The sequence below is a fragment of the Mugil cephalus genome, chromosome 13 (genome assembly GCF_022458985.1).
Source record: "Mugil cephalus isolate CIBA_MC_2020 chromosome 13, CIBA_Mcephalus_1.1, whole genome shotgun sequence".
Taxonomy (NCBI): domain Eukaryota; kingdom Metazoa; phylum Chordata; class Actinopteri; order Mugiliformes; family Mugilidae; genus Mugil; species Mugil cephalus.
The window spans coordinates 23,278,845-23,296,964 of record NC_061782.1 but is presented as its reverse complement, the minus strand read 5'-3'; the positions used below and the strand labels follow the sequence as shown (position 1 = coordinate 23,296,964).

The 18,120-nt window shown below is 40.0% G+C and overlaps 1 protein-coding gene across 2 annotated transcripts; it reads left to right on the top strand.

Moving 5' to 3' along the window:
* The first annotated feature begins 4,472 nt into the window (after nt 1–4,472).
* On the top strand, nt 4,473–18,092 carry ppp1r1c (protein phosphatase 1, regulatory (inhibitor) subunit 1C). Of its 2 annotated transcripts, XM_047603781.1 has the most exons (6): nt 4,473–4,641; nt 6,395–6,452; nt 9,624–9,661; nt 9,884–9,938; nt 12,529–12,726; nt 14,152–16,011. In XM_047603781.1, the coding sequence occupies exons 1-6, from the start codon at nt 4,561–4,563 to the stop codon at nt 14,205–14,207; spliced, it is 486 nt and encodes a 161-aa protein (XP_047459737.1). In that variant the 5' UTR covers nt 4,473–4,560; the 3' UTR covers nt 14,208–16,011. The 2 variants fall into 2 exon arrangements, with proteins under 2 accessions (XP_047459737.1, XP_047459738.1); XM_047603782.1 differs by lacking the exons at nt 12,529–12,726; nt 14,152–16,011 and adding an exon at nt 16,047–18,092 and having other exon boundaries at nt 4,478–4,641.
* Nucleotides 18,093–18,120: the final 28 nt, after the last annotated feature.

The following is an 18,120-nucleotide window of genomic DNA, read 5'->3' as shown; positions in this document are numbered from 1 at the left end:
TAATCGTAAGACTCATTTAATTTTCACTATTTCTGAGTAATTTTAACGGTGATGGCTGAACACGGAGACTGAGGAGAAGATAAACACAGCTCCGTGACTGATGAGGTGACTGGGCTACAAAGCATTTTACAGGTTCATTTAAGATATTTAAAGTATGTAGCTGCTGGGATATTTAAATGAGGACCTTTTACATATTGACAGACGTTGGGAATAACATTTATAGGCCCATTAATGGTGAAAATAACACATTTATTCCAACATAGCACATAGGGTTACACTGTAGAATTTTCCCTCTGATGTATCTAACATGGTACCCATGATTTGAGTTGGCCAGACTCTCCAATATATGGCTCTGTGCCAAGACGGCACCGGCCGGAGATAGCACCTTTGAGCTTCAAAACCACACAGAGCACAGTTGAGATCTCTTTATAGAACTCGCCTGTTTAAATTATGTTAATTACGGCTTAAAGTTAGCGCAACTAAAGGTCAGGTTGCTCTTTGTGACAGGTTGCTGCCCCCACAAATCACTAGTCACCTTCCTCGGTCTCAGAGCTTCACCTCTTTGAATCTTTCTGAGCGAGTTAAGCAGAGCGAGGCCCACCAAGATGGCGACGGCCAGAGACACATTGAGCTTCAAAACTTCTCTTCAGGAATCTGGGAATGTCCAGTTGTGAGTGTATTGCAGACACTTGCTGATGTCTTGACTTGATGATGAATACAGATGAATACAATCCAACAGAGATTCCTCCGGGGTCTCGTAGTAGACACTAATATTTATTTAAAAATCAACACTTTGCAATAAGAGGATGGCGTCAGATGATGAAGATGTGATCATTGCACATGTTGAGAATTTGAGTATAATCTTCCCACACCAAATCAACATTGAAGTAAAACCTTTTTGTCAGTCACAATGCAGAATTTAAAAATGATAATAAATACACATTTTCACATACATATTATTTTCTACCACATGGCTTCTAGGGGGCGCCATACAAGTTATGATGAAAGGAATCATTTCACAGCCATCAATTGAGGCTCTGTAGATACTCAAAAATCTGCTCAGGGGGTCTCTAGTCTGATACAATCATCTGAGAAGCATGAACACGTTTAAAACATTTCATCTGAGTCCATCCAATAGCTTTCGAGATATTTCAGTCTGCATCAGTGCGGTGGACTTGACTGACGCGCAGTCTTTTCTTCTTACTTTGGTGTTTTACATTATGTTATCAAGTCGTGCCCAGAATCTCACGTCCTGGAAGGAAGTCGACAATTACTGAGAGTGGGAAAAAGCAGGTGTTTTTGTTTGCCTCACACAGCAGAGCAGTTTTTTCTGTCTCACCTTCACAGAGCAGAGATGGACAGATTCCAAGGGCACGAAGAGAAAAGAGGAGAAAAAAAAAACAACAACAACACAAGAGGCTCTTTGTACGATGTGAGTGCGGTTTGTTCCACCTACAGTAGCCACTAAGTCTCTCCAGATGTCTCCAGCGGGACAGAGTGTTTCCACTCGGACTGCCAGCACACATGCAAACTGATGTCACTGGTGGCAGAGGATGCAGGTTTCTGAGCTGGGGGTAGAAAATGTAAATGAAGTTCACAGTGACGCTGAGAGCCACAGGGATCAGATGAGGACGCTTTTTTTCTACTCAGTTTGCTCTCTTTGTAAATGCAAACTAAGCCTTTGGCACGTTTTTTAGTTTGTTCTGTCAACACGTGCGCCTAGTGTGTCATTATGTGCTATGAACAGGAACGAGAAGTGCAACTTTTTTTGTGCGGACACAGGTGAGGTTTATTTTTTTATGGATATGGCACAATATTAACCTCATAGAAACCCAACTTTTGCACTCACCAGGTCCTAAACCCCAAGTAGACAGACACCAGCAATCTGGTTTCAGGTTAAAAAAGTCCGTAAAGAACATAAACTCAAGTTTACGCCAAACACGCCTGGATCTGTACACATGCATGAACAACTGGTCGGCTTTATTTTTAGTCGTAGTGGTATTATGCTGTTGAAGCCCATTTTAGCAGGGATTACTCTATTTTCATGGAAACGTTGATACGTGATACTCGATGAGTGGCCTTAGACAAACACTGGAGTTTATCTCTGGAAAATCAAACTCAAACAGTAAGTCAGTGGCCGCTGTGGAAAGGTTTAGAATGATGATGTTTTATCATATTAAACAGGTGAATGTTTGAGAGTAAACCACATTACTACAAGTAACCCAAGTTGTCCTAAAAGCTGCCTAAACTGAAAATTGAATGTCCTTAACGTCAAAACACAATGAAATTAATAAAATACACCGTAAAGACTGAAAAGAAATGTATGTTGGCTAAATCTGGCCTATAAAGCACAAGTTATTTCCTAAAATAACTATAAATAAAATGGCATTCTGGTATATGTTAAACCATTTTGCTGTTGTTGAATAAAAAAAAAAAATCTTCATTCACCTGGCGCTTTACCCATCGCTGTTATAACCATAAACACTTTTTATTAGTTCTTGATCTCAGTTTATTAATTTGTGCTTCCACGTCAGAATTTATATTTTTTCACCGTATGAACCCAGAGGGGCTTGTTAGTCTGAGACCTTATGGTTTGTGAATTAACACTGACATCAGCTCCTCTGTGCTTTTTCTGGGAATTTGTGTATTTTATGAATCTTGTGGGACTTTACATTACTTTACTCAGGATGTGGTTGGCCGTGGGGTTTAATGAGCAGCTTTAAGAACATTAAAAAGAAGAAAGTGTGCCGACCCAAGCTGGCCTCTTGCTTCAGAAAATAAATGACAACGATAATTCATGACGAAAGTTCTTAAATAGAGGAGCTGTAATTTTCTGAGTTGCTCTCGTGTTTATTTTGACTCCTTTACACTATAAAATCCCACTATTAATCACAATAAAAAGTCAGCTTTGAGTAATGTAAAATGTCTTTTAATGATATAACATTTTTGTCTCTTTGTTTGTTAGTGCATGCTTCTCAGAATACACTGTGTTGGTGTACAGTCTGTGGATGTTGGCCTCAACTGGTTGGACATGTCGATTTGACCCAAAACTGTTGGAGAAATTTTGCACAAACTTTTTGGAGGAGTTACTTTTTTGTGTCTTCTCAGGGATAAATGATTAAGAAATTCCTGGTCTGTAGAGGCTGAATCCCCAACTATGTTGTGAAATATTTCAGTATCTGTTAGAGGTAGATGTAAAGATATAATAACCCCCCAGTGATGTCAGCCTTAGATTTCCTATAGAGTGGTTCTGAAGCTTAGTGTTGGTGTCTCCAGCCACCACTATCTTGACAGTGCTTTCATCTTCCTAACTCCCAGCTGATACAAAAATGATCACAGAGTTGGAACCTGATTGAAACTGGGGCAGACAGTTAGCACCCAAGTGTATCTCAAAATGGTCCTTTAATCACTCATAACTAAGCCTTGATATGATTAATGTTGCATAAAATACTCAAAGAGTTGTATAAATATCCATCTCCATGTATTTACACAAAACCACAAACGCCTACTTTTTCTAGAGAAAAGAATTCACATGAGGAGTTGATAAGGGAATCGATAAAGAATCAGATCGATAAGCAGAGTCGATACTGGCATTGGTATCAATCAAATCTTACCACCGCACATCCTTAATCAGTATCAAGCTAACATGCTAAATTAAGGTAAAATCAATACTGTAACCATTTCTTTGTAAAGGTTCTCAGTCATCCAGGTCATGATATATCAAAAAAAAAAAAAAGAAAAAAAAAAGGCTGAAACAAGGACAACTGCATTTTTAAAGTTCTTTGAAAACATTTAATCCAGATAGCCTCTTTATTTCTATACGACTGGTGAGGAGTTGGATCAAAACAATTACAGGTGAGTATCTGGATGTTATCAGACCCTGGTCATGTGATTCTTTAGTGGACAACAGCCACAGATGTTCCTATTTAAACCCCAGCTCCCCAACGGTCTTTTTGAACTGAGGAAGCTATTAGATGAAACATCTTCAAGAAACTCCACTGGGCCAGTTGCCCTTGTTTCAGCTTGTTTTTTTTTTTTTTGGATGCTGTAAGCATTTAGTGCAGCCTCACAAGGCACTGCTGATTGCAGCTTCTAATTTAAAAGGACGTTACGCGATGGAAGCTCTTTCTTGTTTCCCTCTGTCACACGGCCTATTTCAATCATAAAATCAATTCCATACTCTCAAATCGTCAGGGCTGTTGCGTAACAGACCTCAAATGACATCGATCCAGGGGCTAAACGTGGCTTCAAGCCGAGAAGTGAAAGCTGTATATTCAATCAGCAGGGATCAAAACTGCTCCGCATGTAGGCCTACATGAAACTGGAAGTAAAAAATCTAAAATTTCATTCTATGTCAGATGGGTTTGGAAAATCCTGCAATGACTTGGCTGCTCTTCTCTCTCTCTCTCCCTCCCCTCTCTCTCCTCTCTCTCTCTCTCTGCAAGTCTGTCAATTAGTGATAATGGACCCCATCGGCAGAGACCACTCCCTCCCTCTCTACTCCCTCCCTCCTTCATTCTCTCTCTCTCTGTCTGTCTTTCTATCTCTTAGTCAGTAATAATGGAGCCCAGCAGTCCAAAGAAGATCCAGTTTGCTGTACCTCCACTGCAGGGACAGCTTGACCCGCAGGCCGCCGAACATGTGAGTGTTTGCCCGTGTAGGTTCACGGCGTGTGTGGACGGCTGAATGCTGCTTCTATCTTGTCTGGAATTTTCTGCGTGTGGGCGCAGAGCAGCATGTGTGCATAAGTCGGCATTATGAAAGCCTCCGCTTGTGCATCTGTGTGACAGCATGTGTGTTTAATGGGTATGTCTTATTTGAGCTGTCATGCATGTGACTCTGCAGTGTCTTATGAGTGTTTGTGTTCTGATGTTGGCTGGTTTAAATGGTTCACTTACGTGTTTATGAACAAAAGATTAAGAGTTAAATGAGAAGATTGAACAAGGTTTGCTGATTTTATTCCAGTGTGCACAAATGTTTCTTTCTTTGTAGGAGAGTTGTGCGACATAATTTGAGTCAAACTGTCAGGACACAAACTGAACTGAAGTTGTGAAATGCTGCCAGAGGTACAGAAGGGCAAAACAGCGCATAATCTGTGGTGCAATTTCCCTTCAACTGCCCCTGAATGGCAGCTACAGTCAGAAGAAACAGAAGCTGGTCTCAAACTGCTGCTCCGCTGACGTCTTTATGGACTGCTTAGTTGATGGGAGCAGGAAGCCGTTCATTCCTAAAGGGGGCTGATAATGAACAGTGACAGATTAGGGCCCCTCTGTGGTTGTTTTTAGTAGAAGTCTCTGCAGCCTTTCCAAAGGGGCAAACGTACATTTTCACAATGGTTTTTGTGAGATGTTGCTTCATCATGTGAGCCAAACATTTTCTTTGTAAAGATTCGGGCTGTCTCCACCGTAGGTCAGTTCAATCTTAGAATATTAGTTCACATATAGATTTTGAAAGGAGGGGGTGACAGCATGTGGGGAAAGTTGTGCCCATAAACCCTGAATTAACAGCTGTAAGTGGGAAATTACATGTTTAAAATGCAGTTGGGGCATTAAACTAAAGTATTCACACAGTTAATTGCACAAATTCTCAGGGCAATTTACTCCAGCTGGCATTTTTAATGAACCTTTACTGAAAAATTAACACTAATAAATGAGAAGCTGGCACAACACTACACAAAGGACTTGTATGAGATGTAGGGTAACAGAAAAGAGAAGCATTGAGTGATTCACAGTGACTAAGAAGAGGTGTAGATTGGCTATGAAGAGATGCATTGCTTACACAAATAGAAACAAATGGCATGGGAGTGGTGCTAAAATACTCAAAACTACCATAATGTCACACAAACTACTGAAAACTATTCGAACAAAATGACAACTGTGAGATGCATGTTTCCTATAAAGAGATGGAAACGCCGAACAATGCAAAATTACTGGACTGATGCCCATTTGTACCCTGATGAAAGCCACAAGCTTCTCCACAATTTCTCTGCCAATTTTCTCCTCCATGTATCTTAGAAATACTGAGGGAAAACATTTCCACAGCACTGATGCAAATGTACTGAGAAGACGTGCAAAATAAGACACAAACAGCTGTAAACTGATGCAAAATAGACAGAAAATGACGCCAGGGACCAAAACCTGTTTGGTTGTGTAATTGTCTGTAGTTGTTTTGTCTCTTTAAGTCACCACCTTTATTTACAGGCCCTAACCTGCTACATTTACTTTGGCTATGACCTAAAACTTGTGTTTGAGCTGGTGTTACTCCTACAGCTGTCAAAGTGTGGCGAGTGGCTGAAGGACAGACTTTGCGTCAGAGTAGTTTAAAAAAAAAAAAAAAAATTCTTTATTCGAGCATCTACAATAAAAAAAAATGTGTGTGTGTATGTTTACCTCAGATCCGTCGCAGAAGACCAACTCCTGCCACTCTGCAGATCTACAGACAACCTGGCACAGGTGAGAGAGAGAGAGAGAGAGAGAGAGAGAGAGAGAGAGAGAGAGGCTTTACATTAAAAGATAGAGAGGGAGTCAGAGTGCTAAAAAGCTGCAGCTATAATGGAACCTTTATTAGATTACTTTTGGTAAGTGATCCGAGCATTCAGACTGGACTGATGGATGCCTCAAGTGTGTGTGTGTGTGTGTGCGTGCGCGTGTGTGTGTGTGTTGTGGCTCTAAGCTTTTATAAATCTCTCTACACTGGATCTGACTGATTGAATAATAGGCCTGCTTCCATTCTGTGCTCAGCTCAGAGCATCTGAGGTGTTCTCAAGCAGCCATTTTGTCTGTTTCTATGAGAAACACCAGGAACGGAGGAGACAAATAAGACAGAAGGACACAATGTCAACCTCTCAGAGAAATGAAGTACCAGGAATTCAGTTGATGATTTTAAAAAGCTGTTTTGTAAATGAGTTCATTTTAAGGCAACATATCCCTGAGTGTCGGTGGAGAGAAATCCAGCTGGCAGCTGTGAAAACAAGAAATGACCCTGTGCTCTTAGTCTGGAATAAACAAGGCCCACACGACAGAAAGAGACGATGTAATGTCTTAAACTGTTTTCAGTATTTTGCAAATTGTTTAAGATTAGTGCAAATTTTAAGAAACCACGACCTCCAAGCTGCATCTTCTGTCCAACAGTCCAATAAACAAATAAATAAATATAAAAATATAATATATATAAATACATTTTTTGCCATGTTTTTTGGAGTAAAATGTTATACAAATCAGGCTCTGAATGATATATGAAAAATCCCCCCTGTAAATACGTGCAGAATGTAGTCATGAATAAATCTGGAAAGTCTGGCATGTGTAAGTGCTGCTGAAGTGGAGATTTGTGGCTCAGAGTAGCAGAAAAACTCATTTTGAGAAAACGGCCTTTAAAGATTTACATTACAAAACCATGTAGATTTTTATTGGAAACCACTATGAACCAAAGCCAAATCTGCTCAAATCCTTCAAAACATATCATATAATCAAATCAATATATATAATACTAAAATATCGGATTAAATTTTCAATAAGTTAATTCAAGTGTGAGACATGAATGATGATCCATCTTCGTCCCCTTTTACCAAAGACAGTTTACGACCGGATGAACTCAGATGAGTCTGACTTGCCTCTCCTCTACTTCATGTCTTTTCCTTGACTTCTCTTGCTAATATGAGCTGTAATTTTCTTCTTGGAGAAGACTTCACAGCATTTTTAAATGTCCCTCGCAGATAAACACAGATCGGCAGATTATCCGGTCATGTGACGCCTTTGAACGAATCATATTATCAGAAATCGACACCAACCAATGAGAGTGCGAGTTTAGCTTCAGATGGGCCTTTCTACTTTCACGATTGGTTGCCAATAGAAAGGATGTGACCATATTTGGACCTGACAGACTTCTGCAGGAGAAAAAGAGCTTCACAGTGGTACCTCATATGCCGGAGTAATGATGACGCTCACAGTGCTACAAGGCTTAGAAAACGGACTTTTAGTCAATATAGGAAATTGGAGGCGCAACAGAGACAAAGTGTAATGAAATGAACACATGAATGTACATCAATGTGCATTTTAGTTTGATAGAGGACATGTTACTTAAGCAAAATAGCCAAAAATCTCAAAATTGATCAGTGGGAGAAAAAAAGTTGTTGCCTACTGTGACTCACCTTAAATATATATTTATATATAAAATAAAAACTAAACCAAAAGTGACTTCATTGTATAACAAGTATCATATTTCTCTGTAATTAATAATGCATATAACTGTTTGCTTGTGTTTCAGTTTGTTTAAAGTCTTTGTAGCTGTTTTCCTTCAGTTTAGTCTAAGCCTCTCTGTCATAATGTTGTTTCCATAATATTGGCTTGTTTTCTCTGGGTTTTGGGTCATTTCATACACATTCCAACAAGGAATAATAACCATCCTGTCTCCTTTGGCGCTTGTTAATGCATCGGGTGATCATCACCTCTTTTAAAAAAGGAAAATGTATTGATGTGTCATTCCGACTGCAAAGAGCTTCCAGTACCATTGAGTAGAAAAGAACATTTACCACCAGAGCTCCAAATGTGCCTCGATCCACAGCTGCAAACAGTCCCCAGATAAATTACCTATCAAGTTGACTGTCAAAACAGCAGCTCTGCCTGCATAATTTTTTGTTTTTTGAGTCTTGTTTAAAAGGTCAACTTGCAAATCATTTTTAAAGATTTATTAAAAACTGTGCTTGAGGCTGCTGAGTCACAGAGCAGCGAGGACGTGTGTGGAGGCGAACAGATTGTTGGTTTTGTTTTAAAAAATATGCAGGATAAAATGCGTTAGAGGGAATAAATCAACTTTTGGTGATCGCTGCATCTCGTAAAGCAACATCTGAGTCACTGAGACGATAATCACCTGTAGAGGTACTACCTGATGCATTAACAAAGGCCAAAGGATGGAGATGACCTCTGTTTTACTGATAGGGAATATTTCCTATTGGAACATCAGATGACCTAAAACACCTGTAGGTGTTTGACCTTTGTCAAATGTAGAACAGGAAAAAAGAAGCAACCAAACAGAGATGCAAATAGTCTAGAAAATAGATTCATAATCAACATTAAGTGGAGAAAACAAGATGGTAAAGGGGGACAAAAGACACTGTAGGACCACTGCTGGAAGCAAAACAGCTGGAAAAGCACTCAAATCCACCAAACCAGTGAAAACTAACCAAATGGAAACAAGTGGTCAACCAACCATCAGCGGCAAACCAAACACCAAAACAACTGTGACGGGTGCAAATTTACTGAAACTAGATGCAAAATGAGACACAAACAAATGTAAACTCATACAAAACAGAGACAAAATGGCTGTAGAGACCAAACACTAACACTTTCTGTAGTGGTTTCATCTCTTTCCGTCACCTATTGCCTCATAATCCATCCACAGCGGATGTGTTGACCACAGTAATCCCTTCATTTACAACCTCCACCTTCATGTAAAAGTTGTCCCATCACATCATCACCACAGAGTGTCTCCAGGAAGCCAAACTCTTAAGAACTGACCAGTTTTGGGTTTTAAACCAACACACTGACTAACCCTCCGTTGCCAGCTTGTGACACATTTAAGGGCTGAAAGGATGAAGCGCTCACTGCAGCTCTCGTCTCTCCTTGCAGATGTTGGAGATCAACTCAACGCCAGTGGAGAGTCACAGGTTTGTATAAATGGGCGTGAACACACACACGGGTGCAGGTACACACTTCCAACACACTTTGCTGTTTCTCCAGTTAACCAGACACCATCATCAGCCTCAGAGAAGAATCACTTACTCTGTAGAAGCCTCCAGCTCTTGCCTGAGAACATTTGAATTTGAGTTGTAGGTCTGTCATCTTGTCACAATAACCTGAGGGTCTTTGTCCTTTCTTTTGGCCTGCAGGCTTCAGATACCTCTCAGAGGAAGCAGAGCACCTACGCCCCTCCCACCATGAAAGGTAAACGCAGGACAGCTTAACGGCTCCTCCCGATGCATGATTCTACAAGATGTGCATGACGCCTACAGCATTTACAAAAGACCCTCTGTGCACGGAAAGCGGAGGAAATTTATTTCCCCCGGGGGAGAGGATTACGAGGAGGATTGGTGCATCTTGAGTCTCTCTGCTGATCTGTTTTTTTCTAATTTGTGGAAAGCAGAGATCATCTGCAGCAAATAGGGCCAGACAACAACAGCATTTAAAATTCAAACTAAAAGCATTTGCTTGATACCAAAGTGAAGGTGCCTTGAATCCATGAGTAACAGAAAGCATCCATTGTTGGTTTCTTCCATTACGCTGCAGAGCTTTTAATTCTGGTTCATGAGCAACAAGAGCGACTCTTGTCTGTCACAAAGCAGAGGTCGTCTGATTTGATTTACGCCGTGACCAGGACACACATTAGACACGCTGTTGGAAGTCATTTAAAAAGCTTAAATGTTATTTTATTTAACGAGACTAAGAAGAGACTTTTCATGCTCTCAGTCCACAGTGTGTTTCATTCTGTATTATCAGCTGCTATGCTGGTTTTGTTGCAGCTGTGTACACACCCGTCTCTTCCTTCCTCTCCTCTGAGCTTCATGGCGTCTATGTGCTTTGCCTTTATGATGGACGCTCTGTTTGTTTTGCTGTACAACATGTTGTTTGACATTCTTTCTGTTACCCGTGGCCCCATTTCTGTTTTCGTTGCTGGGTTTTGGTCGTTCTTTGAGCTCTTGTGTTGTAGAGTCTGATCTGTAGATCCAGCTGGTTGGAGTTGGTGCTCAGGGTTACTACTGAAACCCAATTATCAGCTCAAATCTGAGTTTTAACTTTAAGAATGAGGCCGGCGATCTTCTGTATTTTTATTTTGGTCTATGTTTCGTCTTCCTCCGTGTCTCCGGCTCGAGTGTGGTTAAAAGCATACAGTATAAATCTGCAGGTGAAGACAGCCTGCAACAAATCCACCATGTACATCTGTGAAAGGTATATTTGCAAGGACAATGGGGAAAAAAAGAAAGGGAAGGAGGAATGAGCAGGAGCAGAAGAAAGTGTATGAGACGGAGAAGACGGAAGAGGAACATAAAAAGAAGAAGGAGGGAAAGAAGAAAGGGGAAGAGGAGATGGAGGAGAAGAAGACACCAAGGAAAATGAAGAAGACAGAGAAGGAGGAAGGGCAAAAGAAAAAGGAGACGGAGGAGAAGAATAAATTAGGCGAAAAGGGAGAAGGAAAATGAACGGAAGGGTGAGGAGAAGAAGAAATGGAGGTCGAGATTAAGATGATGAATATGGAGGAAGAAGGAGGAGGAGAAGTTTCTTTTCCCAACTTTATTAACAACGCTGAGCAGAGAGGAGGAGATGATGTTTATTCCATGTGGGACAAACATGCTCAGAAAGCACCCATCATCAGAGGTTTACACCACCCCTCTACATCTGATTAATTAGTCTGCTCAGACTCAAGTGTTTACATGAGGCTTTTTTATTCTGGTTATTAGTGGAATATAGTATCCATGGAAACTAGAAACTCTACAGGCTAACACAGCTCTGCTCTGGCCAATAACACGACGCAAAGATCCCCATGTCTGCTGGTTTTCATCACTACAGAGCTCGTTGTTGTTGTCATTTTGTCATCATCACTTGTCCTGAATAATTTATAAAACAGCTCCACAGCTACTCCCTAGAAAGTAGAGACCAGAGGGAGCAGCGTATATGGAGGCTGACGAAGCAGAGCTGCATATCTGGTTTAGATGTGATCATTTATGAATGACTGGAGTTTTAAACGGTAAAGGTGTGCGGTTTGGGGAACAAGGTGGGACGAGGAAGTAGAATGTGGTGAATTTAAAGGGTGAAGGTGTGCAGGGCACTGGCAGAGAACGCAGCTCTGACTTGTTTCTGGGAAGCGGAGGCAGTAAAAGCTTTTCTTTTATTGATCCCGCCTGAGTGTGTGTGTGTGTGTGTGTGTGTGTGTGTGTGTGTGTGTGTGTGTGTGTGTGTGTGTGTGTGTGTGTGTGTGTGTGTGTGTGTGTGTTAGCCAAGGGCCTCGTGAATGACTGCACCAAACACATGCCAGGCCTTGACATTCTGCAGGATCAGAAAAAGACGTGTTGTATTTATGGATCTCATGAGGATTTATTCTCATCCTGTGATGTTTTACAGTATTCTAGTTTTTTTTCTTTTTTTTATCTGGACTTATGAGGCATTTAATATTTAAGCTGACTTTATTTGGTATTTGCATAAAAACTAGTTTGCTCTTGTGTCTTTGGATAATTATGGATATTTACCACTGACAACTGTCTTGACTAAACAGCTGCTAAATATTTTTTATGTATTTTTTACAATGTCTCACTCCCGGCTGAGAAGATATTTCTGGTTCATACAAGATATCAAGGAAAGCCAAAACTTTTCTTCTAATCTTCAGTTTCCTTTTTGTTTTTGTTTTGTTTTTCTGCTCGTTCACTTTCAGTTTCAAAGAATTTTTAGTTTTAAATTTTTTTTCAATGGCCCTGCTTCCGCTGCATAGCGATGCACCTGCAGTTGAAGCGTCTCTCCACTAGAGGTGCTCTTCTCTCCTCAGAGCTACAGCTGGGGGTGGAGCAACACCTTCTGGAGGCAGGGCTCTTCTCAGACAGCCAGCTGAGCCCAATTACAGCGCAGCTTTATGCCTCTTCCCTGTGGGCCAATCACAATGGGCCAGAGGAGGCCAATGGGAATGAGACATGTCTGCCGTTAGCCAATCAGGAGAGAGCCGTGGCAGAAAGCAACAGCTCAGGGGGTAAAATTAATTTCTTGATGTACTTACTGTGGCTTCAAGGCCAACTACTTTATTAATGGAGTTCCACTGGCCAATGTTCCTCGTACTTAAACAAAATCTGAGTTATGTCACTATTATTTGTACTGATCAGCCACAACATTATGACCACGTGCCTTTCTTCTTGAACTCCTCGAGACTGCTGAAGGTGTGCTGCAATATCCAGCACCATGATCTAATTTGTACTGCACACAAAGATAACAATAAATGCATAATAACGTAACCAGTGTGCTTTCAGTGAGCGAGACAGGTTGTAGTTCTGATGCAGCACTAGGTAGATTCATTAGAGACAGCAGCTGTTGTAATAATCTACTGCTCTCCAAATGACGGTGTTTACAAAAGTGCCAAACTGAGATCATATCTCAAGTGCTGGCTGGGGACACGTATTAATGGCAGGTGAGATCACATGGAGTTAAGGAGGACTGCTTGTGCTTGGATCATCCTGGATGGATGTTAATTCAAGGGCTGAACAGATGCTCTGTTGGACTGAGATCTGAGGTATTTGGGGTCCAAGTCAATACTCGATGTTGTGCATTGTTGGTTTGTGGCAGTATTATTCATAGGCCATCAGGGAAAAACGTTTATGTATGGTCTGCACCAGTGCTTAGTACATCAAAAGTAACATCCACATTAATGGCAGCACCAAAGGTCCAGCAGAAATTTGTCATTGGTCAGCTCCACCACCCCATATAAAACAAATTGTGTGTTATGACACCTTTCTATTAGAATAAGCATCAACTTTTTCAGCAACCTGAGCTCGTCTAACCGGACTTTACTGCTTTTCCTACCTTGAACTTCTTTTGATGGGGAGTTATAATCAGATCATTGTTATTCACTTCACCTCTCAGTGGTTATAATAATGTTATGGCTGATCTGTGCATGCACTACTGTTTGGCCAGAAACCTAAAACCTTCAAAGAATTACTTTTTTTCTTTGCTTCATTTTTGCTTTGCTTTAAATTTTAACATATAAAGTGTCCCTGTAAGTAAAGTAAAATTCAAATCCTGCAGTTCTGACGTGCTTGTTAGTGCGTCTTAGTATTTGCTTTGAAAACAAGCCAAAGGAACGAAAACAGGATTAAATGAATTTGCAGTTAAGTTAATTACATGGACATCTAAACCAATGCTGAATATGAAATCATTTCTCAATTACTCGATCAGTTTATGTTTTTCTGGACTCTAATGCAGCATTAAAGCCATGAGAAGCATCATTCAATAATAAACACACTAACTCTTCACTCCATGTCTATGTCTATGTCCTGTCTATGTTGTGTACATTTCTTGAGACCAGAACAATGGTACTAACCTCTGTCTCTCCCTCTTTTGTGGCTTTGCATGCAATCTCTCTTCCAACAACCTCCGCCTCCTTCCTTCTCTCTCCGCTTCCCAGATTTGTCATGTGACCACAAAAAGGAAGCCTCCAGTCCTGACTCGGTCTCCCGATAGCTGCCTTTCATCTTTACTTTACTAACACCTCGCCTCTCAGTAACCGACTCTTCCCTTTCACCGCTGTTCATCTGACTTACACGTCGCTCCACTCTTGTGCTGCACTAGTCTCTTCTGGTTTCTCCTTCTCTGCCATGAAAAGACACTTGCACATAGAGGTCTTGGTTTAAGTTTAACACCCTTTGGCTGTGAATAAAGATGCATTATATTCAAAAGTTTACACCATGTCCGAGTGGTCTTTATCTTTTTTTGGACAGTTTTCAAACGTCTATTTCTAGACTTAAGGTTTAGTAGTATTCAGGGATTAGCTTCATGCTCTTGATGATCTTCCAAAACAAACTAAAACATTCTTCCTTGGGGACAGAAGAGAGCACTGGGATAACCATTAAGAGATTAAAACATTTAGAGTGTGTGACTTGCTCTGTTTGGAGATCGGCATCTGTGCTCCAGAGCATTAGCAGCTGAAATGTCTCGGTGCGTTTTTAAAATCACGTGGGAGGCTGAACTCCCACAGGACGCGCAGCAGGAAGAAGACTGAGATCTATAATCATATTATGTATGCGTTTGCATTGACTATTCCTGTTCTATTACACTGAAAACGTGTTGCATGCACTTCTCTAAAGCGTTAACTGGTTATTCCCTCTTCCTACGTCCAATGTACAGCTTTAAACAAAAAGGACATGCTTGTCAATTTTTTTTTTTTTTGTAAATACCTTTTTAGGCCATTGTTTTAAAATGTCAGTTAAAATTTCATCAACGTGGATGTTAACATTTTGAATGGCATATATGACTGCTGTTACTGTGTGACAGCATCATTGCTGTCACTATATGTCCCTCTATATGTGGAGTGTACTGACAAGCTCAGTCAATGGCTTGTGTATGCTGTAAGTGAAAATATTTGTTGGCAGTGGTTCATGAGTGCTTATGTAGAAGACATTTGTTATGTGGTAATTGTGATATTACATATTTTATTGTATATAGTGTATATGGCAATGCTTAAAAATTTGACAGTGTTCAGAATTTTCTACACTTCTACACAAAAATTACTCAAAACATCAGCTGATTTTCTGCTGAAGTTAGAGGCCTGGTTAGTTAAAAAAAAAAAAGAATCGTCATAGTCAGATTCATAGCATGTTTTTGTGTAGTGTATGAAGGGCAGGAGAGAGGAGCTTTCTGAGGAGCTTATAAAAAGAGTTGCTGTTGCTCATCAGGCTGGAAAAATGTTAAAAAAAAACAAAAAACGTTTGGAATCCACAAATCCACAGTCAGAAGATCAGCCAAAAGCAAGATGCACAGTTCTAGAGGTCACAAAGGAACCCAGTGTAATTAGTCCAAGCACACAAGTTGTTCTACGAAAGAATGAAATGAATGTGAATGGCCAAGTCAAAGTCCTGACCTTAATCCGATAGAAATGCTGCGGAAGAACCTGAAGCAAACAGTTCATGTGAGGAAACCCTGTGCTGAGGAATGGGCTAAAATTCCTCCAAGCTGCTATAGACGACTAATCAGGAGTTATCAGAAATATTTAGTTGCAGCAGATACCAAAAAACAAAGGTTCACATACTTTTGCTCCTCACAAACATTAAATATTGGTTATTTTTTCTGAATAAATAATTGTACAAGTACAATATTTCCATATAATTTTCATTACTTACAGGAAAATCCAGGGATGTTTGAGTTATTTTTATGCAGAAATGCAGTTCTGAAGGGCTTGAATACTTTGAAGTAACACTCTTGATGTATATAACAACCTGTACTAGGTTTCTTTTTGTTTTTCCTCTGAGGGCGTTGGGTATGAATTTGAGTCATCTGCGTTTGTTTGTTTGTTTGTTTGTGCAGGTAAGCTGGAAAACTCTGTACCTGAGGAGGAGGAAGAGGTGGAAACCAACCCTTAGGGTGATTAATCCAGCAAACACATTTCAGCACATAAGAGAAGGACAACTTATCTTCGATATTCTGGACAAACCAGCAGATGAACTCTGACGTCCACCACAATCAGTTGAGAGCCGACCTCTGTGCAGGTTTAATGTGTTAAACCAGTGTCCACAGCTTTACTCTCTGACGCACTGGACTGGAAATAACCCGCGGCTGACTCACTACATTCAGCTAAACTTCATGGACCTTCACCTGAGTATTGTAACCCCTAGAATTAAACTTCCATGTGTTTGTCCTGTTTATGTCCATACATTGAAATACAACCCTTCTTCTCGATTCTTCCCACAAGCAGCAGAATGACAACAAATAAAGGCCATTGCAACAGCTGACCTCAAAGATAGGCAAGATTTTAACACTTTTGGCGTGAAAGGTAAAACTTGTTAGCCTTGCGAGTCATTATGGGATGTTTCAACAGCTAAAGAGTAAACAAATTACTCCACACACAACTGGATAGTCTGACAACTAATTAACTAATTAAGACATTCTCCACATATGTTTTCATTGCTGTTAACGGTTTGTCCTTTAAAGGACACAATAGCAAACATACAAAAATATTTCACGTGGCCTTCAAGATGTGGACTAAGCAGTGAAAACACTGTTGCCGGGCAACTCTGGCCATCAATGGGCCACAGAGGCTAACAGCTAGCAAGCCAACCGGATAACTAAATATGGTCAACTATTCCTTTACTTGACTACTACACCATTTTTGAAATAAACACCAGCAAACATATCATAGGTTGTTAAGTCTTCACAGAAAAAAATCCAGTTACTATATTGTAATTGCCATTATCGGGCGACACCATTGTAAGGCAGCTTTAACAGCTCCGGTTAGCCACCTAGCCAAACGAGCTAACGAATCCACTTATTATGCATCGTAAAATGTCATTTCATTCTAAAACAATGGAAAACCACAAAGGAATACCTTGATTTAAAAAGAAACAAAAGTTAACTGGCTTAATTATCAAATTGAGTGATTATTTGCTAGCTAATTGTATAACTATCGTTTTGTAATCACTCCGAAGGCTCACATGTTGAAGGACTATAACATGAATCTGGATCCCTTTTCTTACCGTTAGATGTAACATTGTTGCGTAGATTTTTAGTGTGAGTAGCAGCAAATTTTTGGTCTTCGTTTGCTGCTACAAGTTTATAGAATGTCAGCCATGTAAAAATTATAGCAAATGAAACGCAAACATATTGTAGTAAATAACACAATTAATGTTTAAATTTGGAATCAACCTGAAGAAACATCTTTTCTACAAGGGTATCCACAGCTAGTTAATAACATGATAATGGCTGCTATTATGAATAAAGGTGATCGCTTTCGAGATAAGTGCCATGAAATACTAAATGTGTGCCACAATGTTTAGTCTGTTATAGTTTTGGATTTAAAATGTAATTGGCGTCCAAGCTGATAGTTAAAATAACATTTTCTTTTCAAAAAGCAATGCAACCTGTAATATCAATTACAGTTGAACAGCACACTAGTTAATGGGATTGTGTTTTGGATAATCTGTATATATTTTCAGATTAGCAATAGCAGCATTAAAACATTTGAACATTTTATATATAGATTTTTTGTTGAGCTTAATTGAGTTGAGTTTTCCTACAGTGCCTCCTGGTGGCTTTTGTATGACACAGCTGGGATGAATTAAAAAGCTTGCTGCAGACATCATGTATGTTGTGAGTAGTATATAATAGTGTGATGTTTTTCTAATCCCCTTCGACATCACATTTTAGCAAAAGATCCTATTAAACCAAACCTCTTCCTTGCCACTTTGCCATGCAACCCTGATCCGTTTAGTTTATCCGTTTAGATTTCCTTTGTCTACTGTCAGGATGTTGAGACATTTTTAAGATGAAATTAAGAAAATTCTGAGGGGCAAAAACTTTATATGTATCTTACGATGACTGGATGTGACTTACCTGTAATTGAAAACCTAAATTTGATACAAGATAACCGGTGTCTTTCTGTTCA

Bases quoted from the DNA above. Each gene is read 5' to 3' on its own strand.
- ppp1r1c (XM_047603781.1), top strand. From the start codon at position 4,561: ATGGAGCCCAGCAGTCCAAAGAAGATCCAGTTTGCTGTACCTCCACTG. The intron at 4,642-6,394 runs GTGAGTGTTTGC...TGTTTACCTCAG, and splicing joins ACCCGCAGGCCGCCGAACAT to ATCCGTCGCAGAAGACCAAC. The intron at 6,453-9,623 runs GTGAGAGAGAGA...CTCTCCTTGCAG, and splicing joins CTACAGACAACCTGGCACAG to ATGTTGGAGATCAACTCAAC.